At 28.3% G+C, this 17,607-nt stretch overlaps 1 protein-coding gene across 1 annotated transcript; it reads right to left on the bottom strand.

Annotated features, from left to right (window-relative positions):
- Positions 1 to 15,483: 15,483 nt before the first annotated feature.
- Positions 15,484 to 17,115, bottom strand: LOC140180483 (F-box/kelch-repeat protein At3g06240-like). Its single transcript, XM_072221680.1, has 3 exons — positions 16,753 to 17,115; positions 15,977 to 16,706; positions 15,484 to 15,518 (listed from the first exon to the last, which is right to left on the bottom strand). Exons 1-3 carry the CDS (start codon positions 17,113 to 17,115, stop codon positions 15,484 to 15,486), a joined length of 1,128 nt encoding a protein of 375 aa, XP_072077781.1.
- Positions 17,116 to 17,607: the final 492 nt, after the last annotated feature.

Below are 17,607 nucleotides of genomic sequence, written 5' to 3'. Positions count from 1 at the left end.
CCCATTGTAGGGCATAATTGTATTAAATATCATCTATTATCAAAGGAGCAAAGAGAAATAAAGGCATTATCACGGGGGAAATAATCTTGAATTATTTCACTACCTAGCTAATGCATACAACCACCACACCACCAACACGCTTTTTCTTAAATAAATCATCATTTAAAGTTACCTTTGAGGCATTAGAAAAGATAACACTATCCTTGTTATTTACAAAATATATAAAAAGTATAAACCCAATTATTTTAAGTTATATACCAAACTCTCTTTATTTTAAAGAGTAAATTACTCTTTGTTACATATGATATTGATTGAAATAGGTTAATTTATCATAATTAAATTTAATCATTCATTTAATTTAAAGTATAAACCTAATTATTTTGAGTTATATATATATCATATGGAGAAAGAGAAAATTAGAGCTTATTTAATTTGTATTTTTATTTTATTTCATTTTAATATTTCTCAAAATCTTTTATTTGTATCACACCTTGCTCTCCAAAAATGATCAACAAATTAATTTTTTTAAATTAATATGTATTTTGAGAGTAAATGTTAATATTATTAAATATTTTTATAAAAAAAACACAGAAAGTTAACATTTTATTGTATTTATTAAAATAAAACTTTAAAATTTTTTTACTAAAAATACGTACAATCACATTAGCTAAATTTTCTTGTTTTGGACAATAGAATAAGAAAGTTTGGGCCATAACGTGGGAAAAAGCAAAGTGAGTGATGGATTTCGTAAGCCTTGTGACTTTTTGAAAGGTTTTTGTGAGTGTGACCTAATCAAACGTAAGGTTGTTGAAACTTAGGCTCAACTAAATTATGAGTATCTAGTACTTGTACTTTCACCACTGTACTTCGAAATCTACAAAAACTAAAACACTGTACTTCTCCACCAAAGTAAAAGAGTGTGTGTACTTGAAATTACAGTGGCATATGTAACTCCTTCCACACACACAAAATAAAAAATAAAATAAAATTCTGAATATATTAGAATAAAGTATTTTTTTATTATTAAAATTTGTTAAAAATTTTAAAAATATTCTTAAATTTTATTTTATTTCAATTTTGTCCTAAAAATTTTCGATTTATATCAAATGTATCATTCAAAGCCAATTTTTCAAAAAATTTAATATTAATTCAACAATAACTTCATAAGAATAACTTTTAATACAAATAATATAACTGACTCTTAATTATCAAATGTTGTTGTTAAATTAATTCTAATTTTTTTAAAAATTTAACAATCAATAATATATTTGATGTAAATTAAAAACTTTCAAAATAAAAAAAAAAAACTTAAAGAGTATTTTTAAAATGTTAGACAAATTTTAAGGACAAAAAAATATACTATCTATATATGCACACACTATGTTCAGAGGTTTTAAGGAGTACTATTACTAAAAGTCTTTATTTCATTTTTTATTATTAAATAAAGTAATTATTTTAACTTCACTTGTAGTAACATTTCTAAACACAAAATTCTCCAATATATATATATATATATATAGGTCTTGCAATGTTATTTATTTTCATGAATTAAACTTTTTTTTGGGTGTAATTTTCATGAATCAAACTATTTCGTGTTTCCTCACATTTTATGGCCTGGGGCTGATTTAGACACCTTGGTCCAAAGTGACTTTTCTGAAGAAAAAAATAAGAGAAAAAGATGGGTTTGCCACAAAATTTGGACGGGCCATTCACAAATAATGTCTGAATAATGAATAGGTCTGTAAAGCCCATATGCACAATGCCAATCAGCCCCAAAAAAAATGCCAACTCCTAAAGAAAAAGGTTACATTTGATTTATATTTATATTTATATTTTCTGTTTTTATTTTTAAAAGTTTGTGATAAAAAATAAAAATAGAATGTTAAAATAAAAAACAAAATGTTATTATTGTTTTTTAATTTTCTTTTCACAAAACTTAAAAAAAAAATTAAAAATAAAAATGCAAATCAATCAGACTTTAAGGATTTCATTATGATGTATTCATGTTGTTCATTATATAAATATAATATTTTCATGACAAAAAATAAATAAAATAAAGTATTTGATCATACAATCAAATTCTTTCATATATAAATGATATTTATAGTAACAAGCGTAAGACATGAATATTATGTGATCATTTATAAGTTATAACTAGACCACCTTCAGTAGTACATCATCAATTCTTTAAAAAAAATGTGCACACACACAAACAACAATTTACTCATAAAAAATCAGTTATTATATATTTGTGTATAAATATATATAATATTAAATTTATTTTTAATATATATTTTATACGAATAGTTAATTTAATAGCTGATTTTTTATTTTTTATTTTTATTTTTTTGTATATGTGTTGACATTGTTTACACATACATAATGAGTTTAAATGTTCTAGATGGGAGTAAGGGAAAAACTAAAGAAATATGGATGCACATGCAAAAACCAAAAGATGGAGTTATCATGGCATGTCGTTAATTCCTACTTTTGTCACGTGTAGTGGTCTTATAGAGCACTAACCTCAGAATTGTAGCAGCCATGTACACTATTTATTATAGCTAAGCAACAATATGCGTCCATTTGGATCATGAAAAAGTTGATGTATCTAATTGGTTGCATTATTAAAGGTAAACCACTTTCCTAACCCATTATAGTGCTCTTGTCAATTGATCATCACAATCATGTACATTGTAGGCTGTAAAGAGTGTCACAAGAATGGGATCATACACAAACATTGATTAGCCTAAATAAATTACAAATTCATCTTCTTTTTCTTTTTTCCAAATGTTTGATGTGGGGATTCAGTAAAAGGTGTTCCGTCCCATCATAATTAACACATGTTGATGTTGAAGTATGCATCTCTAAAAAATCAAGGAGAAATTTGCATTCTCTTTTATTCATTACATACATAATAATAGCTCATTAGCTTTGTAGTGATTCAAAACATGGCAATGAATAAATAATAAAATTAATTAGGGTATATAATTATGTATACTGAGTGTCGGTATTCGATTCTCGTCTTCTATATGCAATACATTAGTTAGTAATAAACCTTTTAATGGGACTCAGATTCGCAACAGATTAATTATTAACCTGTTGGAGTGAAAAAAATGCCGTAAAAAACAAAGATATTTATGCTTTTAAATCTTTTATATTTCTCAATTTTACTCCAAAAATCAAAATTTACAAACACGTCCTTAAGGATATTTACTAAAATTAATTAAGATAAAATGGTAGATTTAACCCTTATTATTAAACAAAAATTTAGAACTTTTAGTAAGCTAAACTCATTTAAACACTTATCAAGTGTGTTATGCTATAACTTGACTTTCACCTACGAGACTATACTAACCCACAGCCAGTAAAAATAAATTAACAGCTTTCTTTTTATTTTCTCAGTGATATTAAAATTCAAGAATTTCTGGAATTCCATCCCCAAAAATTGCAAAGGACATTCCAATAACAAGTGGACTAATAAATGGGTTCACTAACAAGAAAACAAATTAAATATAATAAAAGGACAAAAGTGGGAATAGAAAAAAGCTTATCCCTGAATGGCTAAACCCTTTATTTTTCCAGGTGTATTTGTGTGCTCCTAATGATGATTAATACAAGATGGTCCCATAATTAATCATTCCCAATGTCAAATCCAACTGTTACTAATCTACGTCATTAGTGTACCCATTTTTTTCTTTGTGCACTACCCATGTCGCTGTCTTGTCATCGTAATTGCACGTGTGATGGCTCTACAATTTTTTGTTGGCTTCCATTATTATTGCTTTGCTTACTTTTTTTTTTTTTTTTTTAAGATAAGTATGGATTTCAAAAGTAGAAGGAGATTCAACTTATTTTTAGATTGTTTTCTTATTTATTTGCGAAATGCGACAGATAATTTTTTACATATCAATTATTAAAAATGAAGTTCCCACAATAATTATTGAGAAAATTATAATTTAATTTTTATTTTTGATAACGTCACTCTTTACATAATCTTTTTATATTATATATTTATATAAATTTATAAAAAATAAGTAAAATTATCAAACTAAAAATGATATTATCATCTCTCTAATTATTCAATTACTTATTAAAAGTCTTGCATTATTTGAAGATAAAATGAAAATACTTTTCATAAAGTAATAAGAAATTATTATTATCTCTTAAACTAACTTTAAAAATTTCTTAGGCTTTTGCCTTTTCCTTTGGCTTCTGCTTGTTTTCTTTTGAAACAAAAATATTAAATTTTAAATTTGAGTTAGGATTATACAATTTTTATAACAATTATATTGCAATGAATTAAAAATGTGCACGAGGAGACAATACAATTTTCCTTTTTTTAATGCATTTAATGAAATTATAAAAGACATTATTATTGTATTTTGAAAAACAAAACAATTTAAAACTATTCATTTTTTCTAATAATATAGTTTTATATTTGTCCAAACTTGTATTCTTATCTCTATATATAAAAAAAACTAAATTATTTATCCTTAATCCAATAATAACTTGATGGTAAGGCATACAATTTCTTAGATAAAGTAAATTAAGAATTAAGAATTCAGGATATAGTACTAAAAATAGCAGTATATATATTTTGAGTTTTGACCAGGAAAATTATGTTTGACAAAATCCAAGAGAATGAACAAGCCTATATATCTTTTGCATTATTTTGTGTGCCACATGCTAAACCTTCTTTTATTACCGAATTTTTTAATCCATTCAAATCAATATACCAAAAAAAAAAAAAAAAATTAGTTTCACACTTCTTTTACGCCACAACATTCCTTATAATAAAGATAGAATTTTACACTTCTTTTTTCATTTAAGGAAAATTACTTGCAAAGAGAGAAAAATTGAAACAAAATCAAACAAAATGAACGGTAACCAATAACATAAAAGCAATAAGATTATGAGCAAGGAATATTTGAAAAATGAAAAATGAATCTTCTTTTGTAATATAAAGTATAAACAAAGATTCGTTCCATTCCAATTTCCAACCATATATGTTTTTTTTTTTACACATTTTTATATTTAATAAAATAGAATGTATATATTAATTGTGGGATTAAACTTATATTTATTTGAAAAAAGAAATTTTATTTTGTAAAAAAATATATATTATTTTTCATAAAATATATTTATGTAACTAAATAAATAAAAATAAAAAAGAAATTAAAGTAGAGATTGAAGTTGAACTAACCATTTAGTTGTTTATTTATTGAGTAGAGGTGCTGAAGAGTTAGAAGGTTGAATTCAAACTGGATACTTGATGAAATGGTTAAGAAAAAAAATAGAGAAAGAAAATGGAAAGTACATAGATATACATATATAACAAAAAATAGTGATTGATTTAGAATTTGTGATGGCAGAAGAACAGAGAGGAAGAAGCAAATGTATGTGGTGGGTGCAGTTTTTATATTGCACGTGAACCCCCACTCCTCTTCGAGACACACAAATTCAACTTAGTCATAGTCGGGTCCCATCCACCAACCCTTTGCAAAAATAAAAATAAGGATTTGTGTCATTTCAATGAAAAATATAATAAAAAGATAAATAAAACTTACTTATTAAATAATAAATTTAGCTAACATGTTAAAGTTATTAATAAAAAATTATTATAAAAATATGTAAAATTTTGTTTTTAATATAATTATTATATATTTATTAAAATAAAAAATTTTAATTTTTATATTAATAGTAATTTTAGTTTGTATTCTAAAATTAAAATATATATTAGCTAAACTCAATAATACAAATAAAAATTTTATATTTGATGAAAGATGATTTTATTGGAAAAAAAAAGTTATGAAATTTTCAATAATAATAAATACAGATAATTTTTGTTTTAGATTCAAATTTAAAATATATTTTTTTAGATAATAACCAAATTTTGATGTAACATTTAATTATTAATTTTATAATATTTTTTAAAATTTTAAAAACAAAATAATATTTAATATTAAAATATATAATACTCTTTCTGCAAATTATATATTTAAATATTAAAATTACAATACGTCCTCTGTTAATTATTTTACTTTTAAAATTAAAAAAAAATTATAAAATTTAATAATTAAATATTATAGTAAAATTTAGTTAATATCTACAAAAGTTAACCTCAAATTTGGTGACAGAATATCTAATACAAAAAAAAGTCACATCTTTTATAATATTTTAATGCATAAATAAACTTTACTTTAAATAGAAAATATATCTTAATGAATATATAAGAGTAAAAATTATTTTTAATATAAAGATAAAAATAATGATTTAATTAAATATTAATATTTAAAATTAAATATATTATAATATTGTAAATGTATAAAAAATATGTTCAATACATATTTTATGTATTAGATAAAATATTGATATGTGTCTAACACATATTTTACGTATCGTTAAAATATTAACACGTGTTTAATACATATTTTATATATTGATTCTCTACTTATAATATTTATTCACTTGTAATTATATAAAATAATCCTATTTTTAATAAAATATTAATTTTTTATTTAAAAAAAATTAGCGACATAAAAATGACTTTATAATTTTTAAAAATAAAAGGTTGGGTTAATTTAACGAAAGAAAAAGAAAAATTGAAGAAAGGAATGAGAAGCAGACGTGGAGGAACTGACATAGCCATTCGTGCGGGCAAGTTGGGACAGCGCGTTAAGGGTTTGGGAAAGTGTGATTGCACGCACGTGTGCTTCAGACCTCGTGTTTCGTATCTCCCCACTGACACATCATTATATTCAACTCTTCAGGGGTAAATTTGTCAACACATTTCAAATCTACTGCACTCTTTCTTTCACTTTCCAAGAGTTTATAATTTGATTTACATAATACTTTAAATCATATATTTGTATCAATTTAGTTAGCTTTTTATGTTATTTTGATATGATTATTTGTTACTTTTAATTTTAAAAAAATTTATGTTTTAGTAGGTTGTTTTCTTATTTAAAATAAAACATAAAACTTAAATTTTATTTATTTATTTATTTAAATTTAATGCCAATATTTATTTATTATTTTTTACTTTTACATTAATTATTAATTTTAAAATATAAATATCAATAAATTATTGAAAATAATGAAAATTGTAATACTCTTTTTTTTCAATTTCATTTGGTGGTAGCTGCAAAATGAAAGTAAAAAATATACATTTTTTATTTTTTTTCATACTGATTACAAATTTGAGAAAAGTATAGTAAAAATTATGAAGTGCAAGAGTTTTTAAAATAATTGAAACTAATGCCGGTTTAAGAATAAATTACATAAACAAAATGATTTCCGTTTATAATTATTTTTAAATATTTTAAATTAAAATTAATTATATACCATGTTCTGAATATAATTCAAATTAGATTTATACTTTTTTTTTTCTCTCTTTTTAATTGGAGAGCTGTGTTTGTCTTGAAAAAGGAGTGGTAAAAGACAAAATAAAACATACAACCTAAAGATACTATAAAAGTATAAATTATAAAACATTCATGTTTCAAAAAGTACTTGCAATACCACAAAAATTTTTACCACTATATATCCAACTAGTATCATGGAGATAACTTGCTGGGTGGTAGTTCTGTTAGTTTAAGGACAACTACATTGTGTGTGTTTGGATTACAGTTTAGAAACACGAGTTTGAATAAAATTGATTTTGCAAACTTGATTTTGATGAAAAGTAAGTTTGCGTTAAAGTGATTTATGTTTGGCAATCTTTGCTTCAAAATGAATTATAGTAAAATAAATGTTGTTTGGATTATACTACTCAAAATTACTTTTAGATAAAAAATTATTAAAATAGACACCAACTTAAATAATTTTTGTATATTATCTTATCATTTTAATTTAGATAATTGAATAGATCTTATTAATTAATCTATAATAAAATTAATATTTATACACTAAAATAAAAATAATATATAAAAATTGGCAAAATATATTTTTAATTAAAACTAACAAAATATAAATTTTAGAGAGTACTAAGAATAATAAAAAAAATTAAATATTTATCTTGGTAATAATTGAAATAAATCAAAAAAATTTTTATGATATTTTTTATATAGTATATTTTTAGTACTCTTAGTACTCTTTTTTAATATGCTATAATTTATTATTATTATTATTTACAATTAATTTTTTGTTTAATTTACTTTACCTAATAGATCAATAAATTATATTATAAAAAGATAATAAAAATAATACAAAAAAATTACAATTATAAAAGTGTATAATATCAAATAAATAATTAATAAAAAATAAAAATAATAAATAATAAAAAAAGAGAGTTAATGTAAACAAAAATAATAAAAATTCCATAAATAATATAATAACATGCATAAAAGATAAAGTTGGTAAAAGGTAAATAAAGATGGAGTATTGATGGCTAGAAGCCCGTTGGTGAAACGCAGAAGCTTAAAATTATAGCTTCTTGAAAACCATGGTTTTGAAAGCTAAATCACTTCTGCGTTCATGGATCAAAAGTTTTTCAAACCAAAAATTGAAGCTTTCAAAAAGGCTAAACGTGCTTTTTTTTCTTGTAACGCGTTTGCCAAATACACCCGTTATAAAATCAATTGAGATTTAAAATTATACCATTATAATAATTAAGATTTATTCATATGTGTAATTTTTTAATATAAATTATTATAAGTTGTAATATTTTATTTTTTTATATGTAGTCCGTCTTACGTCATTACGATTTACGTATAACATTATATAAAAATATAAAATCATTATAAATTGTAACGATTTATGAAGATAAAATGACGAAACAAAAATCACTACGACATATATTAATTGTTAGAATATAATTAGAATCAATTAGTATTACTTAGTATATCTGAATATTTATTACAGGAGATTATGTTTTTATTATTACGATTCTCTTAGTACCTATAAATACCTTTTTATATTATATCATTTCACGTAATTTGAATAGACAACTAGAATACACTCAATAATACACAAACCCTTTCTCCAATCTAGTCTCTTATTTTTAACATGGTATCCTCCTTGAAGATGATATGCTGTTTTTCTTTTGGTGAAATCACCGTATTTTTCACACTTTTTCTATATTCCATTTTTCCTTTCTTTTTGTCACTCCTTTGATACTTTTTCACCTCACCTGTTCTCTCTGTCTTGTATTTTTTTTCGAGTTGAATGACCAAACACCATTGTCATCCGCTACTTACCTATTCTCACGAAGAAATCATATAGTTTTCACTCTCTTTCGGCAGTTCCGTCTGCGTTCTCTCGTGGCAGTTCCATATCTGCGTTCTCTTGTGGCAGTTCTATTTGTGTTCTCTCGTGACAGTTCCGTCTGCGTTTTCTCGTGGCAGTTCCGTCTGCGTTTCGTCTATGTTATGTCTGCGTTTCTTTCCGACAGTTCCGTCTGCACTTCCTTCAGATAGCGACAGTTCCGTCTGCGCTTCCTTCCGGCAGTTCCGTCTGCACCCGTTTTATCAATTTATGCAGTTTTTTTTCTTTATTACAGGAGATTACGTTTTTATTATTACGATTCTTTTAGTACCTATAAATACCTTTTTATATTGTATCATTCTACATAACTTGAATAGACAACTAGAATACACTCAATAATACAGAAATCATTTTTCCAATCTAGTCTCTTGTTTCTAACAATAATAAAGGAAAAGAAAAATAAAAATACAATTCGCAATGAGTGATAATAGTTTATGTTAAGTGTTATCCTAAACAAATAAATTCTTTTTTTAGCAATTTAATTTATCATTGTAATTTATTTGATTTGTATTATTTTTTTAATTTTTTTTTTGCTTTAAGATCTTATAAAAAATATGAAAACGATAACTGCAATGATCAATTAAATAGTATGTTCATTATTATCTACCATTTCTAATTCATCATTACATATAACATACCTACCACTCATTTAAAATTATACATATAGAAAATCAATGGTCAATTAAATTTTTATTTTTGATAATGTCACCTTTTACATGATTTTCTTTAAAAAAAAATGAGTGACATTATCAAATAAAATAAAAGTGATGTTATTATCTCTTATAAATAAACTATTTTTTTTGTTTTACAATAATAACAAAAATATGCCAATACAACGATAAGAAAATACATTAAGACTTCATAAGATAAATAAATTGAAACAAGCACATGATCATAAAAAAATTACATTTACACTTTGTGGTAGAAAATAATCTAAAACAAGTACATAAATTATAAAAAGAAGAGTTATACTATATTTTTTTTAGGATAATATTGAAAGCATAAACTACCACTCTATTGCGGTTTATGCTTTTATTTTTCTTCTTCGTAAATAACTATGATTTGTAGTAGTTTCTACTTTATTGAATTACAGCGATTTATAATTTGCATGATGTTTTACATAAATTATGATTATCTAAGACGGATTACATATAAAAAGTTAAAACGTTACGACTCGTAGCAGTTTATATAAAAAAATTACACACGTATATAAACAAATTTCATTTGTTATAATTGTGTAATTTTAAATGTCAATTGATTTAATAATGTAATTTATCCTTAGTTTAATTTTAAAAAAATTATATATACTTTAAATTAGTTTTCAAAAGTCTTCTTAAATATTTTTTTAAAAAAAATTATTTATCTGCTTTCAATAAAAAACAGTTTATTATTGACATAATTGATCATAGTAATTACTCACATTTATAAATAAGAAAAAAGTTTGAAGTGTTGTGTATTAAACTACTCTTCCACTTTAGCCTACGACAACAATAAAGAAGTCTCGTGGCACATAAATTTAGTCCAATAGAATACATAAATTCAATTACAATTTTAGTCTTTATTATTTTATCTTATCTTATTTTATCTTTATCTTATCTTTAGTTGCTCTTATCTTATCTTTATTTGTTTTTATCTTTCATAGAACAATGTTCTATATATATTTTGTTTTACCCTCATAGTTTACAATACACTTCAGTACAATTCAATCAATCAATAATCAATAAAAGTTCGCATTTTTTTCTTTTCTTATTCTTTCACAATTTTATCATGGTATCAGAGCCATGATATCCTCCTTGAGGAGGATATATAAGTTAGAAATCACCATGCTTCTTTCTCAACCTCCTCCCACAATAAATAATCATAGATTTAGTTACATGCATCCAAGTGAAAATCCTACCACAGTTTTGGTTATCCCGGTTCTTTACCAGATTTTCCGTCTGCGCCTCCTTTTTTCCGGCAGTTTCGTCTGCATTCTGTTTCAGTAGTTTAATCTACATTCTGTTTTAGCAATTCCATCTGCACTCTTATCGCGCTCTATGCGCCCTCTTTTATTGCGCTCTACGCGCGTATTTTTTCTTTTTTTTTAAACTATGACATATATTCACAAATTGACATTTAACTGCCGTGTTACTGCACCTGTATCAAAATCTATTTAATTGACTAAAATGCTCAAACAATGATTCAAGAAATAAAAAATTTTCATGGTGTCTGAACCACATCAAGAACATGTTGCATTTGCAAATTTGCAGTCAACTTTAAAATCTTCTACATTATTCTCTTTGCTTATACAAAGAACTGTGCTCCTTCATTTCTTACTTGGGATGATAAAGATCATCTTGAGTTCCCCATAATAATAAGAGAAAATTATTATTATTATAAAAATTAAAATTGTTAATCATACAATGGAACTAAATTCAACCACGGCAAAAAAAATTTCAGAATCTAAATATATTTGATATTAAATAAAATTCAGAGTCTTGTTCATCCTCTAATTATGTAAACCTAATTAAGTCATTTATAATGTGTCTAATTCTAACTTTTTCGACTTGGTCATGTTTCCTTAATTGTAGATAAGGACGCAAATTTTTGGCATCAATTCCACAAAGACGAAGAGTATCTGAATAAGGAACAAAACGAACAAATGTAGAGTTACACCCATGGTCACAAAATTTCGAGAGCACCATATATTTCTCACTAGTTAAACCATATGCATAGACCTTTTTGTTTGTAGCAAAAACAAGATCACCATTCAAAATGGTAAAGCCTCTGATCTCAGGGTTCTGTTCCACTAAAGCCATTCCTTTCACTCTCACCTTCATGATCCTTCTCCACGAACTCGATTCATAGTTTGTTAGAATCCAAACCGTAAACACACGCTTTCTCAATCTCACTAAGCAAATAGTTTGATGGCCAACAACTGCTCCCCACTTGAAAATATTCATATAGCAACTGTCATCATGGGAGCCCCTTCTTGCTTCTTTAGGAACCCTTAACAATTTGGTTTCAACACGTTCTTATTCATCGCCATTCGTGATTTTATAAGACATGATATAATGCCTAAAATGAGTGCTATCTTTAGCAAGATAACTGTAGCAATCCGAGATGAAGTGAATGGCGCCATTGCAAATCACAGGCATGTCAAATTTCAAAACCCTAGATCCAGCAAAGAAATGGTTCTTCCTTAAGCTCCATGCACCTTGTTTATGACTATAAACATGGCAATCAAAATTTGAACTCCAATCTTCATTGTCAAAAAGAATCAACCTGTAATCATCAGAGTCGCATTCTAGTGTCATGGAGACACTATGAAGATTCCCTCGCTGCTGCAAGTGGTTGGGGTAGGGAATGTGTAAAAGGTAACAAGTTGCTGGATTGATGATAAATAATTCTGTTCCATAAAGACAGAGGAGTAAACCGCTGCTTGAGCTTAGAATCTTGAGCCGCGAGCTTGTGAATCGTAGCATGTTTTCAGGGACGCCGGAGGAAAGTTCCTCTCCCCAGCAAAGGATGCAACTCGACACAGTCGTTGTGATTCAGAATGTCATCTCTTTGAATGAAGAAGCATGAAGGACGATCTTTCTTCAATGAGTTTTCTGCTTGTTTTGCTACAAAGTATGGAGTTTTTGGAAGCTCTGAAAAGAGTTTTGAAGAAGATTTGAAATTGTGAATTGCTTTTGCAGGTAACCAAGAAAATATCTCTATTAACTCATCGTTAAACATTGTAGCCATTGTGATCAAAATCAACGATGACTTACTTGTTTGAAAGCCAAGAATAAAAATTTTATCATGGTATCAGAGTCATGGTATCCTCCTTGAGGAGGATATATAAGTTAGAAATCACCATGCTTCTTTTTCAACCTCCTCCCACAATAAATAATCATAGATTTAGTTACATGCATCCAAGTGAAAATCCCACCACAGTTTTGGTTATTCCGGTTCTTTACCAGCAATTCCGTCTGCGCTTCCTTTCTTCCGGCAGTTTCGTCTGTATTCTGTTTCAGCAGTTTAATCTGTATTCCATTTTAGCAGTTCCATCTGCACTCTTATCGCGCTCTATGCGCCCTCTTTCTTGTCGCGCTCTACGCGCCCTCTTTTATTGCGCTCTACGCGCGTATTTTTTCTTTTTTTTTTCTTTTTTTACTTTTTTTTAAACTATGGCATATATTCACAAGTTGACATTTAACTGCCCTATTACTGTACCTGTATCAAAATCTATTTAATTGACTAAAATGGTCAAACAATGATTCAAGAAATAAAAAATTTTCATGGAGCCTAAACCACATCAAGAACATGCTGCATTTGCAAATTCACTGTCAATCTTAAAATTCTTCCACATTATTCTCCTTGCTTATACAAAGAACTGTGCTCCTTTATTTCCTACTTGGGATGATAAAGATCATCTTGAATTTCCCATAATAATAAGAGAAAATTATTATTATTATAAAAATTAAAATTGTTAATCATACAATGGAACTAAATTCAACCACAGCAAAAAAAAATTCAGAATCTAAATATATTTGATATTAAATAAAATTCAGAGTCTTGTTCATCCTCTAATTATGTAAACCTAATTATGTCATTTATAATGTGTCTAATTCTAACTTTTTCGACTTGGTCATGTTTCCTTAATTGTAGATAAGGACGCAAATTTTTGGCACCAATTCCACATGGATGAAGAGTATCTAAATAAGGAACAAAACGAACAAAAGTAGAGTCACACCCATGGTCACAAATTTTCGAGAGCACCATATATTTTTCACTAGTTAAACCATATGCATAGACATTTTTGTTCGTAGCAAAAACAAGATCACCATTCAAAACGGTAAAGCCTCTGATCTCAGGGTTCTGTTCCACGAAACCCATTCCTTTCACTCTCACCTTCATGATCCTTCTCCACGAACTCGATTCATAGTCTGCTAGAATCCAAACCGTAAACACACGCTTTCTCAATCTCACTAAGCAAATAGTTTGATGGCCAGCAACTGCTCCCTACTTGAAATATTCATATTGCAACTGTCATCATGGGAGCCCCTTCTTGCTTCTTTAGGAACCCTTAACAACCTAGTTTCAATACGTTCATCTTCATCGCCATTCGTGATTTTATAAGACATGATATAAGGCCTAAAATGAGTGCTATCTTTAGCAAGATAACTGTAGCAATCCGAGATGAAGTGAATGGCGCCATTGCAAATCACAGGCATGTCAAATTTCAAATCCCTAGATCCAGCAAAGAAACGGTTCTTCCTTAAGCTCCAAGCACCTTGTTTATGACTATAAACATGGCAATCAAAATGTGAACTCCAATCTTCATTGTCAAAAAGAATCAACCTGTAATCATGAGAGTCGTATTCCAGTGTCATGGAGACACTATGAAGATTCCCTCGCTGTTGCAAGTGGTTGGGGGTGGGAAATGTGTAAAGGTAACAAGTTGCTGGATTGATGATAAATAATTCTGTTCCATGAAGACAGAGGAGTAAATCGTTGCTTGAGCTTAGAATCTTGAGCCGCGAGCTTGCGATGAATCGTAGCATGTTTTCAGGGACGCCGGAGGAAAGTTCCTCTCCCGGAAAAGGATGCAACTCGATGCAGTCGTTGTGATTCAGAATGTCATCTCTTTGAATGAAGAAGCATGAAAGACAATCTTTCTTCAATGAGTTTTCTGCTTGTTTTGCTACAAAGTATGGAGTTTCTGGAAGCTCTGAAAAGAGTTTTGAAGAAGATTTGAGTTGTGGATTGCTTTTGCAGGTAACCAAGACAATATATCTATTAACTCATCGTTAGACATTGTAGACCATTGTGATCAAGGTCAACGATGACTTACTTGTTTGAAAGCCAAGAATGAAAATTTTACCATGGTATCAGAGCTATGGTATCCTCCTTGAGGAGGATATATAAGTTAGAAATCACCATGTTTCTTTTTCAACCTCCTCCCACAATAAATAATCATAGATTTAGTTACATACATCCAAGTGAAAATCCTACCACAGTTTTGATTATCCCGGTTCTTTACCAGCAATTCCGTCTGCATCTCCTTTCTTCTGGCAGTTCCGTCTGCATTCTGTTTCTGCAGTTTAATCTGCATTCTGTTTTAACAGTTTCGTCTAAACTCTTATCGCGCTCTATGCGCCCTCTTTCTTGTAGCGCTCTACGCGCCCTCTTTTATTGCGCTCTACACGTGTATTTTTTATTTTTTTTATTTTTTTAAACTATGGCATATATTCACAAGTTGACAGTTAACTGCCCTGTTACTGCACCTGTATCAAAATATATTTAATTGAATTAAATGCTCAAACAATGATTCAGGAAATAAAAAATTTCATGGAGCCTGAACCACATCAAGAACATGCTGCATTTGCAAATTCGCAGTCAACCTTAAAATTTTTTCACATTATTCTCCTTGCTTATACAAAGAACTGTGCTCCTTCATTTCCTACTTGGGATGATAAAGATCATCTTGAGTTCCCCATTATAATAAGGGAAAATTATTATTATTATAAAAATTAAAATTGTTAATCATACAATGGAACTAAATTCAACCACGGCAAAAAAAAAATTCAGAATCTAAATATATTTGATATTAAATAAAATTCAAAGTCTTGTTCATCCTCTAATTATGTAAACCTAATTAAGTCATTTATAATGTGTCTAATTCTAACTTTTTCGACTTGGTCATGTTTCCTTAATTATAGATAAGGACGCAAATTTTTCGCACCAATTCCACATGGACGAAGAGTATCTGAATTAGGAACAAAACCAACAAATGTAGAGTCACACCCATGGTCACAAATTTTCAAGAGCACCATATATTTCTCACTAGTTAAAACATATGCATAGACCTTTTTGTTCGTAGCAAAAACAAGATCACCATTCAAAATGGTAAAGCCTCTGATCTCAGGGTTCTGTTCCACTAAACCCATTCTTTTCACTCTCACCTTCATGATCCTTCTCCACGAACTCGATTCATAGTTTGCTAGAATCCAAACCGTAAACACACGCTTTCTCAATCTCACTAAGCAAATAGTTTGATGGCCAGCAACTGCTCCCCACTTGAAAATATTCATATCGTAACTGTCATCATGGGAGCCCCTTCTTGCTTCTTTAGGAACCTTTAACAACTTGGTTTCAACACGTTCATCTTCATCGCCATTCGTGATTTTATAAGACATGATATAAGGCCTAAAATGAGTGCTATCTTTAGCAAGATAACTGTAGCAATCCGAGATGAAGTGAATGGCGCCATTGCAAATCACAGGCATGTCAAATTTCAAATCCCTAGATCCAGCAAAGAAACGGTTCTTCCTTAAGCTCCAAGCACCTTGTTTATGACTATAAACATGGCAATCAAAATGTGAACTCCAATCTTCATTGTCAAAAAGAATCAACCTGTAATCATCAGAGTCGCATTCCAGTGTCATGGAGACACTATGAAGATTCTCTCGCTGCTGCAAGTGGTTGGGGGTGGGGAATGTGTAAAAGGTAACAAGTTACTGGATTGATGATAAATAATTCTGTTCCATGAAGATAGAGGAGTAAACCGTTGCTTGAGCTTAGAATCTTGAGCCGCGAGCTTGCGATGAATTGTAGCATGTTTTCAGGGACGCCGGAAGAAAGTTCCTCTTCCGGCAAAGGATGCAACTCGACGCAGTCGTTGTGATTCAGAATGTCATCTCTTTGAATGAAGAAGCATGAAGGACGATCTTTCTTCAATGAGTTTTCTGCTTGTTTTGCTACAAAGTATGGAGTTTCTGGAAGCTGTGAAAAGAGTTTTGAAGAAGATTTGAGTTTGTGGATTGCTTTTGCAGGTAACCAAGACAATATCTCTATTAACTCATCGTTAGCCATTGTAGCCATTGTGATCAAGATCAACGATGACTTACTTGTTTGAAAGCCAAGAATGAAAATTTTATCATGGTATCAGAGCCATGGTATCCTCCATGAGGAGGATATATAAGTTAGAAATCACCATGCTTCTTTTTCAACCTCCTCCCACAATAAATAATCATAGATTTAGTTATATGCATCCAAGTGAAAATCCTACCACAGTTTTTGTTATCCCGATTCTTTACCAGCAATTCTGTCTGCGTCTCCTTTCTTTCGGCAGTTCCGTCTGCATTCTATTTCAACAGTTTAATCTGCATTCTATTTTAGGAGTTCCATCTGCACTCTTATCGCGCTCCATGCGCCCTCTTTCTTGTCGCCTCTACGCGCCCTCTTTTATTACGCTCTACGCGCGTATTTTTTCTTTTTTTTCTTTTGTTTTCTTTTTTTAAAACTATGTCATATATTCACAAGTTGACATTTAACTGCCCTGTTACTGTTCCTGTATCAAAATCTATTTAATTG

The sequence above is a fragment of the Arachis hypogaea genome, chromosome 17 (assembly GCF_003086295.3).
Source record: "Arachis hypogaea cultivar Tifrunner chromosome 17, arahy.Tifrunner.gnm2.J5K5, whole genome shotgun sequence".
Lineage (NCBI taxonomy): Eukaryota > Viridiplantae > Streptophyta > Magnoliopsida > Fabales > Fabaceae > Arachis > Arachis hypogaea.
This window is presented reverse-complemented; position numbering and strand designations above follow the sequence as displayed.

What these genes read in the sequence shown, in the direction of transcription:
- LOC140180483 (XM_072221680.1), bottom strand. Translation starts at nt 17,115, where the DNA reads ATGGCTACAATGGCTAACGATGAGTTAATAGAGATATTGTCTTGGTTA. An exon ending in AATTATTTATCATCAATCCA is followed by an intron (nt 16,707 to 16,752) that starts GTAACTTGTTAC and finishes AACCACTTGCAG; the next exon opens with CAGCGAGAGAATCTTCATAG. An exon ending in TCTTCGTCCATGTGGAATTG is followed by an intron (nt 15,519 to 15,976) that starts GTGCGAAAAATT and finishes ATTTTGATACAG; the next exon opens with GTGCAGTAACAGGGCAGTTA.